The sequence below is a fragment of the Scyliorhinus canicula genome, chromosome 5 (genome assembly GCF_902713615.1).
Source record: "Scyliorhinus canicula chromosome 5, sScyCan1.1, whole genome shotgun sequence".
In the NCBI taxonomy this organism is placed as follows: domain Eukaryota; kingdom Metazoa; phylum Chordata; class Chondrichthyes; order Carcharhiniformes; family Scyliorhinidae; genus Scyliorhinus; species Scyliorhinus canicula.
The window spans coordinates 101084112-101098184 of record NC_052150.1 but is presented as its reverse complement, the minus strand read 5'-3'; the positions used below and the strand labels follow the sequence as shown (position 1 = coordinate 101098184).

Below are 14073 nucleotides of genomic sequence, written 5' to 3'. Positions count from 1 at the left end.
GTTCCAGGAGATATTGCCTATCCTACTGTTCCTGCTTGTGTACAGTCAGTGATTTAGTTTCATTTGTAGTTAACATCGGGGTGTGTTCTTTTACTGTCTTACTTTATTTTGGAAAACACGGGGAAAAGTTTCCACAGCAGCTTTTTTTATCTCTTGCTGAAACCTGGGTGGAAGAAGGGCAGAAACTCTGGAGAAATGTTGCAAATAGTCAAAAAATGGCCAACGACACTTATCCTCTGAAGTCTTTTTGTGAATCTTCTGGCCACGTTACAGGGGGGAGACCTGGAAACTCGCATGGAAATTAGACCCTCATGTATAGAAACCTGAACAATAACAGAAAACATTGGAAATACACAAGTCAAATCAGTATCTCGAATCAGACAATACAATAATATTTCAGGTAGAAAACCTTGGACTTTTCACTTTCCCTTTTACAGATGCATACTTGCTATGTATTTCCAACAGTTCTGCATTTCCATTATTTATATGCTTTTCTTTGCTTTTCTAATGTATATTTGTGGACTTTGTTTTGCACCAATGCTGGTGTTGTGGTAGGAATTGTGGGGGAAGGGGGTTGGGGATTTGTGAAGAAGAGGGAATGATGTGCTTCACACTGATACAGATAGGGATTGAATTGTGTCCAAGGGATTTGATGCACTGAATATTTCATCAGTTGAGGCAATAAACCAAAGCCAACAATTGCATTTATTCTCAGCCCTTTTAAACAATGTCAAACTTTAAAATAAAAGGTTGTATTATTTTTAAATGTGAAATTTTTCTTTTTTTCTTTTTCTAATAACAGCTACTGGCTGCTAGCTTTAGAGTTCTAATTATAAGTGATGCATATTTTAACCACTTTGCTGCAGAAGTTGTAAGAATTCAATCAAATTGTAATGATGTGTTGAAAACTTAATAAAAATTTTAATCCTTAATAATGTATTTTTTTATTTCTTTCTGAGTTATTACCACAATCTTTAATACAGCGTTCAAATTGCACTGTAATCATTTTCAAGGTAACTTGCGTTTTGAAAATTTTGTAAAATTAGTTTTAAGTTACAGATATACTATAGTGTAAGGGTGAAGGTATCGATCTCCTGCAGTATTTTTTCTTAGAAATAAATGTTACGATTTCATAAAAATGATACAGTGCCTTAGACCCTGCTGCTGATCCTGGAGCAAGACAGGTTCATGTCCACCCTTGGGTAGGAATTGGGAGCATTCAGTCGACTGTGGAAAATGTAAGCCAAAAGATATTGGACTTGCAATTGCTCAATAGTTCAGTAGGTCTTTATTCCATTAGGGACACAAGATATCTTTCTCAGTAAAAGTCCTCAACAAAATATAATGGCTGCTCCCAAATTATGTAATAACCCCAATGAATCTGTATCTGGCTAACAATTATTTTGTCTAACAGAGGTTGTACATTGAAGATTGAAAACACAGCTATATGCTCTTTTCTGTCTTCCATTATATCCAGAATTTATATGGAAACATTTTCAAGCAAAGTGCTCCACATATCATCTTCCCCCTTCTCTCTTTGACTTTTTAATGTGGAGCGGCCTCAAAGTAAGAGCAGTTTAAAGAATTTCTGAATGGCATTTATCCCTCTATTAAATTGTCCGTAGAATGAAGTAGCCCTGTTAAGTCATGATTGCAAATAAGTAAAATAGCTCTCACATTGAGAATGCGTAAAGGCACTGACAGTCATTCACATTCACCTATCCTGTCCAATCACTCAGTAGACAGTGGGGTCATCAGATCACTAGTAGACAGAGACCATTCTATTTGAGAGAGACAAGGCTGTTATGGTGAAGAAGAAACTGCAGCACACCAGGGAGGCCCCACAGGATAACGGATATCACCTTAGGGCCATGTCCACAAAGCTTTCCCCAATCTGTGAAATTGCAGCTTTCTGTTACTTTCTTGCCTATTGGTGAACTTTTCTGTAAATATGCTACTATTGACTAATTGCTGACAAATTACTGAAAACGATGTTCTGGCAATCAGTAAAATCTTTGTTAGCAGGAACTCAGTTTAACCAACAAAGTTATCCACTTCAACCCTCAGGAAACAACCCATCCCAATCATGTCAGCAACCTTATTTTAGATAATCCTTATATATGTACAAATCCTGTTAAAACTACATAAACAATAAAAAATTATGTCAGCTTTATTTAAGATCTGATAAAAACTTAGTCACCCTGGAGAAAGCCCCATGAGGTAGAAACATTAGCGGTGGTGGTATAGTTGCAAGTACCTGGGGAAAACTAATAACAATATAAAGTAAATATACTGACATGGGCTCCAATATTTACAGGGAGGTAGTTGGAGAGCATGTATGTGGGAAGTTTGGGTAGTCCAGAAATGCTGGAATCAGAGTAGTCCAATGAAATGTAATGAGTTGTATGAACACAGATCGTATCTGATAAATTCAAATGATTCCCAAAATCTGAGGAATGGAGCATAATTTAGATGTAATAATTACAAACCCTCCCCACTATAGCAGATTACTTGGATGCCCCAAACCCATCATAGTGAAGCTCGAAGTATACCAGTGCATGTTTGGCTGGTATCAGGTTTCACATTTCTGCTATTTTAACCCCATCCTAGACCCTCTACTTTCCATTATGAGGAGCAGGCTGGAGGGTTGGGGATGTTAATATTACCCCCATCGAAACATAAAGTGAGTAGATCAGCTAAACAGACCCAAGAAATTGAGCCATCTCTAGTTTGTGTTTAACAAAAACTAATGCAGATTTATAAAGAAACACTCATCCAGAAACCTAATGGGATAAAATGTAAACAAACATAATACTAAATGCAGACTGTGGTAAAGTGATGAATAACTTTTGGAACTCAATGACTGAGGAGCATAAAATAGTACTCTTGGTAGCTAATTATCTTGCTGCTGGTTTTGATTCCCAGTAAGGATGAGCTCTGAATATAACTTTTAACACAATTATTTTTAGGTCTGCGTGCACCTTTCAATAACTACTGAGGTCTGTTATGTATAATAGGATATAGATGTTTTATCTCTACTACATTTGTATACTACCATTTTGGATTTATCAAGTCAAATATTTGCATATTTTTGCACCTGACTTCAGTAGCTGAAAGAGACTATCTGAAAGGTATGTGTTTCTTGCAACTATCTTTTGATTTTGTACCGATATGTCTATGCAACTTATCTGGTTGATCTGATATGTTTAGGGGCAGCATTGTAGCACAAGTGTAGCACTGTGGCTTCACAGTGCCAAGGTCCCAGGTTCAATTCCCCGCTGGGTCACTGTCTGTGCGGAGTCTGCACGTTGTCCCCGTGTCTGCGTGGGTTTCCACCGGGTGCTCCAGTTTCCTCCCACAGTCCAAAGATGTGCAGGTTACGTAGATTGGCCATGATAAATTGCCCTTAGAAATCAAAAAGGTTAGGAGGGGTTATTGGGTTACATGGATAGGGTGGAAGTGAGGGCTTAACTGGGTCAGTGCAGACTCGATGGGCCGAATGGCCTCCTTCTGCATTGTGTGTTCTATGTTCTATTTGGCAGCCCAGTGGACAATGTGTCCCTTGACATTTGGTAAAGTCGACACAACCATTTTCTGTTCCTAGACTAGCCTATCTCAGTAAAGCTTCCATTTCCATGGTAGTTAGGTCTATGTAGATGACATATATATTTCCATGACACTCTAGAAATACCTGAAACTCTCTCTGCCAACCTTGCCTGCTTCTTAATAGGTTTGTGTCCATGTTTCCTGCTGTTAATAATGGTCTGACAATAACTGAGGTCATTCAATTCTGACCTCAAAATTAATTTAAGTGTTCATTCTTAGACATACCCTACCAAAATGTACTGAAGGATAACTACCCAGTACACTACCATCACATTGCAATTATCAGAAAAATTGAAATAGTTGGAATGTTTTGAAGGTGATATAAGATACAAGATCCGTTACATCAGATTTCTTCATAGAATCAAAGAATTTTCAGTGCAGAAGGAGGCCATTCGGCCCATCGAGTCTGCACTGGCTCTTGGAAAGAGCACCCTACCCAAGCCCACATCTCCACCCTATCCCCATAACCCAGTTACCCCACCCACACTAAGGGCAATTTTGGACACAGAGGACAATTTAGCATGGCCAATCCACCTAACCTGCACATCTTTGGACTGTGGGAGGAAACCGGAGCACCCGGAGGAATCCCACGCACACAGGGGGAGAATGTGCAGACTCCGCACAGACAGTGACCCACGCCGGGAATCAAAAACTGGAGCTGTGAAGCAATTGTGCTAACCACTGTGCTACCATGCTGCCCAATCATCATGAAGGGTTTGATATATAGAGAGCTGCAGGACTTTCCTTCTTGGGAAAATACAATTTCTTTGTTCCTGTTTATTACACTGGCAAGTTTGTAACCCAAATCATTGACCTGGAAGAGTTTTGTTTATCTTATAAAGCACCAGCAACAGTGCTATTTGAAATGTAGATTGAAATATTGCATGAATAAATTAATTTTTAAAAATATAAATAATATATAACTTTAATAAAATTCTACTTACCACTGCAGCAAAGTGGAAAATCTTCACCTAAGTGTTCTAAATCGTTCTTCTCTTATGTTGGGTCATTTTTGAAACATGGAGACATATGTTTAATTTTAAAAGTCCACACTTTTCTTTATCCCTTTGCTATTCTCTACTACAGGAATAGTCTATGACACCATCATGCTTAAACACCAGTGTATCTGTGGTAACCATAGCAATCACCCTGAGCATGCTGGGAGGATACAGAGCATCTGGTCAAGGTTGCAGGAAACGGGAATACTCAGCACTTGTGAGGTGAGGTGGGGTGTAAGAAATCACTTATTTTCATGTCATGGAACTGTGACCTCGAACTATAGACAAATTGACATAAATTTCTAAAACTACTTCCAGACACTGAATAAACATTTCAAGGGTTAACCGATGACACGTTCTGGCAATTATTTAATATTAATTATTTGCCCAGGTATGCAATATCCATTGAATGTTAATATTCCATGGGTCTTAAAGAAACACTCTTTAAATATTTCAAATATATATTTCAATTAATGGTAAATTGTTAAGAATATTTTCAATGCACAAAGAAAGCTTGTGTTGAATTCATTAAAAGCTGAACATCTTGAATGCGATTAATAAAAAGTGCATACTTTACCAGGGTCGCAATTATGATTTCTGATCTGTTTTAGCGAATTATATGTGGGGTAATTTTACATTTATGTAGTATGGAAGCAAAATCACCAAGTATATAACAAATAACCAATCGAATTTACAGTCAGCAATAAAAGATCAAATCAAATACGCAAAAGTGTTCCTGGATGGCACAGAATTTACAACAATTTTTTAAATATGAAACAATAATCGCAATTCAAGCATCAATTTCTTAGTGAAGAATTGATTCTGGTACCAAAGCGAATTGGTTAGAAAGCTAGCATTCAACTTCAATATTTGCTCTGATGGAGTCAAAAAATAAAACATTTCACTGTGTCTGATTTGAATGTATTTAAGGATTTAAAACAAACACAGCTTATGGGTTTTGCTGATTGGCCAGCGATCTTACCAAGTTGATTAGGTTTATATTAAAGTTGCTTTATCATTTCTATGATATTAATTATAAATAGTTTTACAAAAGTATACATTTTGATCCTGTGATTTTCCAAATATTTTGTTGATAAATTACCATGAAAGTGATTGTTTAATGTAATAAATACTGAGTATATTAGATCTGTCTGTTCTCAAAACATTCATATATTACGCTTCTGGTCTCTAATTCTATTGGATTGGATTTGTTTATTGTCACATGTATCAAGGTACAGTGACAAGTATTTTTCTGCGAGCAGCTCAACAGATCATTAAGTACATAAAAAGAAAAGGAAATAAAAGAAAATACATAATAGGGCAATACGAGGTACACAATGTAACTACAGAACACCGGCATCGGGTGAAGCATTCAGGGGTGTAGTGTTAATGAGGCCAGTCCATAAGAGGGTCATTTAGGAGTCTGGTAACAGTGGGGAAGAAGCTGTTTTTGAGTCTGTTCATGCGTGGTCTCAGACTTTTGTATCTCCTGCCCGATGGAAGTCGTTGGAGGAGTGAGTGGACGGGGTCTTTGATTATACTGCCCGCTTTCCCCAGGCAGCGGGACGTGTAGATGGAGGCAATGGATGGGAGGCAGGTGTAGATGGAGGCAATGGATGGGAGGCAGGTTTGTGTGATGAACTGGGCTATTGATTCTGAATTTGCAATGGCATAATTGCATGGAAAAGTCTGACTGAGAGAACAATTTTTAAAAATTCATTTTATATGTGATGTGGGCATCGCTGGCTAGGCCAGCATTTATTGTCCAACCCTAGTTGCCCTAGGGCATCACGGTAGTACAGTGGGTAGCACTGTTGCTTCACAGCTCCAGGGTTCCAGGTTTGATTCCTGGCTTGGGTCACTGTCTGTGTGGAGTCTGCACGTTCTCCCTGTGTCTGCGTGGGTTTCCTCCGGGTGCTCTGGTTTCCTACCACAAGTCCCGAAAGACGTGCTGACAGGTAATTTGGACATTCTGAATTCTCCCTCTGTGTACCCGAACAGACACCGGAATGTGGCGACTCAGGGCTTTTCACAGTAACTTAATTGCAGTGTTAATGTAAGCCTACTTGGGACAATAAAGATTATTATTATTGTTGAGAAACACCTTAATGTTTATCTATACTGTAATGGGCAAAATCTTCTTCCCTCTCTGGTGGCAGTGTAAGGAGAATATTTAATTGGCCAGGACAGTGGCAGGCAAGCACTCCATCTCCACTCACCTCAAACCCATTTAGGTCCAGGGAGCGAACATCATGACTTGTCTTCCGACAACATAGCCAATTGAGGCCCTAAGTTGACAATTATTGACCACATAAAGGCCTCATCCTGCTGCCACTAATATTAACCCAACCTCAGGTGTCCTGTCACGATGCATGGGAGAATGGAAAATAAATCTGTGCAGATTGCTTGTCGTACCCCGGTGCTATATGCACCTCCAAAGGCACAATGCCTAATTAATGGACCTGGGATTGGGAAGGGGGAGCCAATGAGAGCCAAACGCTACCCTTGCTGCCAACCCCTTTGTTACACCCCTTTTCCCTCCTACTCCACAATCCCCAACTCACGAAACCCCTCCAACTAATACCTACCTCTGGCCTGGGTCACTCAGTGAGCATGCGACCACACTGGCTTGCAATGTTACACTATCATTGTAACAGCAGCTACCAGCCTCTGATTCCGCCTCTGATTGGATAACAGCTCTCAGTAGGCCGGACCTCCACCTCCGGAGACTTGATCCCAGGGAACGGCTCACCAGGGACCACTCAAGTGCCTGACTGACTTGTGGTTCAATGGGCATCCACCAAAGGAGGCAACTCAAATCTCTTGCTGGCTCCCCTGTTGGCAGGTGACATCTATTCTGCCCAATATTTTTGTTGTGGAATGATGTTGGGGACCAAACTTCACTTAAATAGGCCATCAAATGTTTCAGGTTTTCAATTAGAATTTTTGTCAGATGCCATATTTATGAACATCTTCCTCATAATAGACCTCTGTGCAAGATGCAGCACACAGGGCAGCCATAACATTCCAAAGTACCCAGAAGTGAAGGGTGGAGTTTGCGAGAAACGGTATACATTATAATGGAGAGCTGTAGATGCGAGTTGAGTGCCTCAGTGCAGCTCACCAATCGGAGCCTGTAAATATGTACGGTTACCGCCGGAGATAATTCCAAGAGGAGAGGTGAACATGAGTGGGGAAGTGATTACAAGTAGATAGTGGCCAGCAGTATTGATGTAGAGCTAGAAGGTACGTTTTCTCACCTCCAAAGGTAATTTTTTTTTAAAATGAGTTTCACTGTCAACAACCCCATTAGGCCCTGATAAGCATATTTTAGGGGCCAAATGCCTGATTTACGCTAGTAGGCTAAGGATTTGGAATTCTCTTTCTACCAACTTGGCAGCAGATGTATTTCCAGGAGAGATATTTGCCAGAATTTAAAACAATCATGAATTGGTGGAGGATAGGGGAATCCGCCAGCACATCTTTGGGGTAGCCCCACTTGCAATGTTTTAGAGGTTGGAAAGTATAAATCAGGACAAAATTAACAGTTGCTTGAACAAATATGATGAATTTAGGAAATTTAGCACGATTTGTTCAGGGAAAACCTTGTTTAACTAACAACTGGGGTTTTGATGAGGTAACAGGGCGAGTTGATGAGAGTAATGTGCTGTACATGGACCTCCAAAAGGAAATTTGATAATTTGCCACATAACAGGCTTGTCAGCAAAATTAAAGCCCATGGAATAAAAAGGGCTGGTGACCTGCATACAAAGTTGACTGAGTGATAGAAAACAGAGCATAATGATAAACAGACGTTTTTCAGAACGGAGGAGGGTATATAATGGTGATCCCCAGGGGTTGCTGTTAGGATCACTGCTTTTCTTGATATATATTAATGACTGAGAATTTGGAGAAACACTAACAGTTAAAAAAATGTTCGTGGGGGTTGTATATAAACCCTCAAACTGTAGTGGTGATGGTGGAGATGGCATTAAACAGAAACGTAGATTCCATGTGATAAAGGAACATTTTCAATTATGGGTGACTTTAATCTACATATAGATTAGGCAGATTGAATTAGTAACAATACCATAGAGGAGGAATTCCTGGACTGTGTATTGGATGTCTGTGACTGTGACTGGATCCTGAACTTCCTAATCCACAGACCACAATCAGTAAGGATAGGCAACAACACTTCCTCCATGATCATCCTCAACACCGGTGCCCCACAAGGCTGTGTCCTCAGCCCCCTACTATACCCCTTATACACCTATGACTGTGTGGCTAAATTCCCCACCAACTCGATTCTCAAATTTGTTGATGACACCACCGTAGTGGGTCGGATTTCAAACAATGACGAGACAGAGTACAGGAATGAGATAGAGAACCTGGTGAACTGGTGCAATGACAATAATCTCTCCCTCAATGTCAAGAAACCGAAGGAGATTGCCATTGACTTCAGGAAGCGTAGAGGAGAACATGCACCTGTCGACATCAATGGGAACAAAGTAGAAAGGATCGAGAACTTCAAGTTTTTAGGTGTTCAGATTACCAACAACCTGTCCTGGTCTCCCCATGCTGACAATATAGTTAAGAAAGCCCACCAAGGATTCTACTTTCTCAGAAGACTAAGTTAATTTGGTAGGTCAGCTGTGACTCTCACCAACCTTTACAGGTGCACCATTGAAAGCATTCTTTCTGGTTGTATCACAGTTTAGTATGGTTCCTGTTCTGTCCAAGACCACAGGAAACTACAAAAGGTTGTGAATGTAGCCCAGTCCACCACGCAAACAAGCCTCTCATCCATTGACTCTATCTATAATTCCCGCTGTCTCGGAAAGGCAACCAGCATAATTAAGGACCCCACGCACCCCGGACATACTCTCTTCCATCTTCTTCCATCATGAAAAAGATACAAAAGTTTGAGGTCACGTACCAACTGACTCAAGAACAGCTTCTTCTCTGCTGCTATCAGACGTTTGAATGGACCTCGTATTAAGTTGACCTTTTCTCTACATCCCCGTTATGACTGTAACATCACATTCTGTAGTCTCTCCTCCATCCCTATGTACGGTTTGCGTTGTCTGTACAGCATGCAAGAAACAACACTTTTCACTGTATACTAATACGTGTGACAATAATAAATCTAATCAAATCAAAATGGTTTTCTGGACCAACACGTTGACATACCAACTAGAGAATAGGCCATCCTGGACTTGACATTGTATAATGACAAAGGAATAATTGACAATCAAGTTGTGCAAGGCCCCTAAAGGGTGAGCAACCATAGTCTGATAGGATTCTTCATCAAGCTTGAGAGTAACATAGTTAATTCTGAGACAAGGGTCCTGAATCTAAATAAATGAAACTACGACTGTATGAAGTTTTGATGGATTGGGGAATGTTACTTAAAGGGATAATGGTGGATTGGTAATGGCAAACATTCAAAGAGCACATAGGTGAACTATTGTTCATTTCTGTCTCGTACAAAAGTAAGACGGCAAAGGTGGCCAAACTATGGCTTACAAGGAAAATCTGAGATAGCATTGATCCAAGGAAGAGGCATACAAATAGGCCAGAAAAAATAGCAGAGCTGAGGATTGGGAGCAGTTTAGAATTTAGCAACGGAGGACAAAAGAATTGATTTAAGGAGGGGAAAATAGGGTATGAGAGTAACCTTAAGAGGAACATAAAAACTGACTGGAAAAGTTTGTATGAGTATGTGAAGAGAAAAAGATGGATGAAAACAAATGTTGGAACCCTGCAATCAGTAACAGGGGAATTTATAATGGTGAATAAAGAAATGACTGATCAACTGAAAAATTCTTTGCTTCTGTCTTTGCAAAGGAGGACTCAAATAATGTACCAGAATGTTGTGGAACGCAGGGTTTAGTGAGAAGGAGGAACTGAAGGCAATCAAGCTGAGTAGGGAAATGGATTTGGGGAAATAAATCGGATTGAAGGCCGATAATCCCCAGGGTCTGATAATCTACATCCCAGAGTACTTCAGGAAGTGGCTCTAGAAATAGTGGATGCATTGGCGGTCATCTTCCAAAATTCTATAGACTCTGGATTAGTTTCTACGGATTGGAGGGTAGCTAATGCTTAAAAAGGGAGGTGAAGAGAAAACAGGGAATTATAGACCAATCAGCCTGATGTCGGTGGTGGGGAAAATGCTAGGGTCCATTATAAAAGATTTAATAGCAGAGTACTTGGAAAACTGTGGCAGGATCGGACAGATTCAGCATCGATTTATGAAAGGGAAATCATTCTTGTCAAATCTATTGGAATTTTGTGAGGATGTAACTGGTAAAGTTGATGAGGGGGAGCTAGTGGGTGTGGTTTAATTGGTTCTTTCAGAAGGCTTTTGACAATGCCCCACATAAGAGATTAACATGTAAAATTAAAGCACATGGGATTGTGGTTGGTGTATTGAGAAGGACAGAAAACTGGTTGGCAGACAGGAAACAAAGAGTAGGAATAAATGGGTCTTTTTCCAAGTGGCAGGCAGTGACTAGTGGGATACGGGCAGCACGGTAGCATGGTGGTTAGCATAAATGCTTCACTGCTCCAGGGTCCCAGGTTCGGTTCCCGGCTGGGTCACTGGCTGTGCGGAGTCTGCACGTCCTCCCCGTGTGTGCGTGGGTTTCCTCCGGGTGCTCCGGTTTCCTCCCACAGTCCAAAGATGTGCGGGTTAGGTGGATTGGCCATGCTAAATTGCCCGTAGTGTCCTAAAAAAAAGTAAGGTTAAGGGGGGGGGGGGGGTTTGGGTTATGGGTATAGGGTGGATACGTGGGTTTGAGTGGGTTGATCATTGCTCGGCACAACATTGAGGGCCGAAGGGCCTGTTCTGTGCTGTACTGTTCTATGTTCTATACCAGGTTTCACTGATAGCGCCCCAACTATTCACAATGTGCATTAATGACTTGGATAAGAGAACTAAATGTAATATCTCCAACTTTTCAGATGACACAAAGATGGGTGGGAAGATGAGCTATGTGGAGGACGCAGAGATGTTTCAGTGTTAGACAAGTTGAGTGGACAAATAATATTGCTAAATTTGAGGTTATCCACTTTGGTAGCAAAAACAGGAGGCAGTTTATTATTTGAATAGCTATAGATTGAGTGAAGGGAATGTTCAATGAGACCTGGGTGTCCTTGACACCATTCGCTGAACGCAAATATGCAGGTGCAGCAGGCGATGAAGGTGGCAAATAGAATGTTGGCCTTCATAGCAAGAGGATTGCAGTAGTGGAGCAGGGATATCTTGCTGCAGTTATACATGGCACTGGTCCAAAGATGTGCAGGTTAGGTGGATTGGCCATGCTAAATTGCCCGTAGTGTAAGGTTAATGGGGGGATTGTTGGGTTACGGGTTACGGGTATACAGGTTACGTGGGTTTAAGTAGGGTGATCATTGCTCGGCACAACACCGAGGGCCGAAGGGCCTGTTCTGTGCTGTACTGTTCTATGTTCTATGGTGAGGCCTCATCCAGAATACTGTGTGCAGCTTTGATCCCCTTATCTGAGGAAGGATGTTCTTGCTATGGAGGGAGTGCAGCAAAGGTTTACCAGACTCATTCCTAAGATAATGAAACAGATGCATGAGGAGAGATTGAGTGGGTTAGGATTATATTTGCTTTAGAAGGTTAGAAGAATGAGGGGGACCTCATTGAAACCTTTAAGAGGACTAGAAGTTTAGATGCAGGAAGGATGTGCCCGATGGCGGGGGAGTCCAGAACCAGGGGTCACAGTCTGAAGTTATGGGGCAGACCATTTAGGACTGAGATGAGGAGAAATGCCTTGATTAGCCTGTGGAATTCTCTACCCAGAAAGCAGGGCTACCCACTGGCCACGGGATTCGTAACGGCCTGCTGAATCCCATATTGGGAGAAAATCGGAATTCAGGCCAGGCATCAAACAAGTATCAGGTTTTCCACCCACGCCGCTGGCCATAATGGGTTTTCCGATGTCCCACCCCCACCCAGCGGGGCCATGCAAATAGCTAGTTCGAGTTATTTTACATCTGATTGATGGGCAGAGCACCTGATTCACTTGCCAGCCGAGAGTCTCACTGGCGTGAACTGGTGCAACTGTTGAGGAATGTGGACATGGCGGCTTCCAGTCTGATGGGCGGCGAGGTGGTAAATAACCACCCAACAAGTACCTCCAGGGGGGTCCTTCATTTTTTTTTTTTATAAATGTTTTTTATTGAGTTTTCATGTTTTATATTGAACAAATTACAAATTATTAGAGAGAGAAAAAAAAACACGCAAAAATTAACATATATATTTACAGGTAAGCATCTTCGTAATAACAACTGTGGCCGCCCCCTTTAGCCGGCATACATATTTTACATTCCCCAATATGGCCGAGGCACATGTGTATAGGCATTTATTTACAGTTTGGTTTTGGGCCTTAGCTATCCATCAAACCCCCATAACGAACCCGTAGCCCCCCCCCCCCCCCACCGGTCACCTTCCCCCGATTCCCGTCCATTTTCCCCTGATTCTTGGCCACCCGACTATTCTTCCTCTTGTTCGTTGGCCACAAACAGGTCCCGGAACAATTGCATGAATGGCTCCCACGTTCTGTGGAAGCCGTCGTCCGACCCTCGGATGGCGAATTTGATTTTCTCCATTTGGAGAGATTCCGAGAGATTGGACAGCCAGTCTGCAGCTCTGGGTGGTGCTGCTGACCGCCAGCCAAACAGGATTCTACGGCGGGCGATCAGGGAGGCAAAGGCAAGGGCGTCCGCCCTCCTCCCCAGGAATAGATCTGGCTGGTCTGAAACCCCGAAGACCGCCACTATCGGGCATGGCTCCACCCTCACCCCCACCACTTTGGACATAGCCTCGAAGAAGGCTGTCCAGTACTCCACAAGTCTGGGGCAAGACCAGAACATGTGGGCGTGGTTGGCCGGGCCTCTTTGGCACCGTTCACATCTGTCCTCCACCTCCGGGAAGAACCTGCTCATACGGTTTCTTGTTAAGTGGGCTCTATGTACCACTTTTAGTTGCGTCAGGCTGAGCCTTGCGCACGTGGAGGTGGAGTTGACCCTATGTAGTGCTTCGCTTCAGAGTCCCCACCCTATCTCAGTCCCCAGGTCGTCCTTCTTGTTGTGTCCAGTACGGTGTCGTCCCTTTCTACCAGTCGGTCATACATGTCGCTACAGTTCCCTTTCTCTAGGATACTTGCGTCCAGTAGATCTTCCAATAGTGCCTGTCGTGGCGGTTGTGGGTACGTCCTGGTCTCCTTTCGTAGGAAGTTTTTGAGCTGGAGGTACCGTAGCTCGTTCCCCCCAGCTAGCTGAAATTTCTCTGTCAGTTCGTCCAGTGTTGCGATCCTGTCGTCCGTGTATAGGTCCCTGACTGTCAGTGTCACCCCGTCCTGCCTCCACCTTTTGAAGGTGGCGTCAGTCAGTGCTGGTGTGAACCTATGGTTGTTGCAGATGGGAGCCTTGTCCGACA

At 42.2% G+C, this 14073-nt stretch overlaps 1 protein-coding gene across 1 annotated transcript in view; it reads left to right on the top strand.

Annotated features, from left to right (window-relative positions):
- The window catches only part of LOC119966162 (histone deacetylase 9-like), a 1160486-nt gene that overhangs the window by 901148 nt on the left and 245265 nt on the right, over nucleotides 1–14073 (top strand). Inside the window, exon 16 of the mRNA XM_038797463.1 lies at nucleotides 4693–4826. Within this exon, the coding sequence (XP_038653391.1) occupies nucleotides 4693–4826 (134 nt within the window). The remainder of the gene's footprint in view (nucleotides 1–4692; nucleotides 4827–14073) is intronic.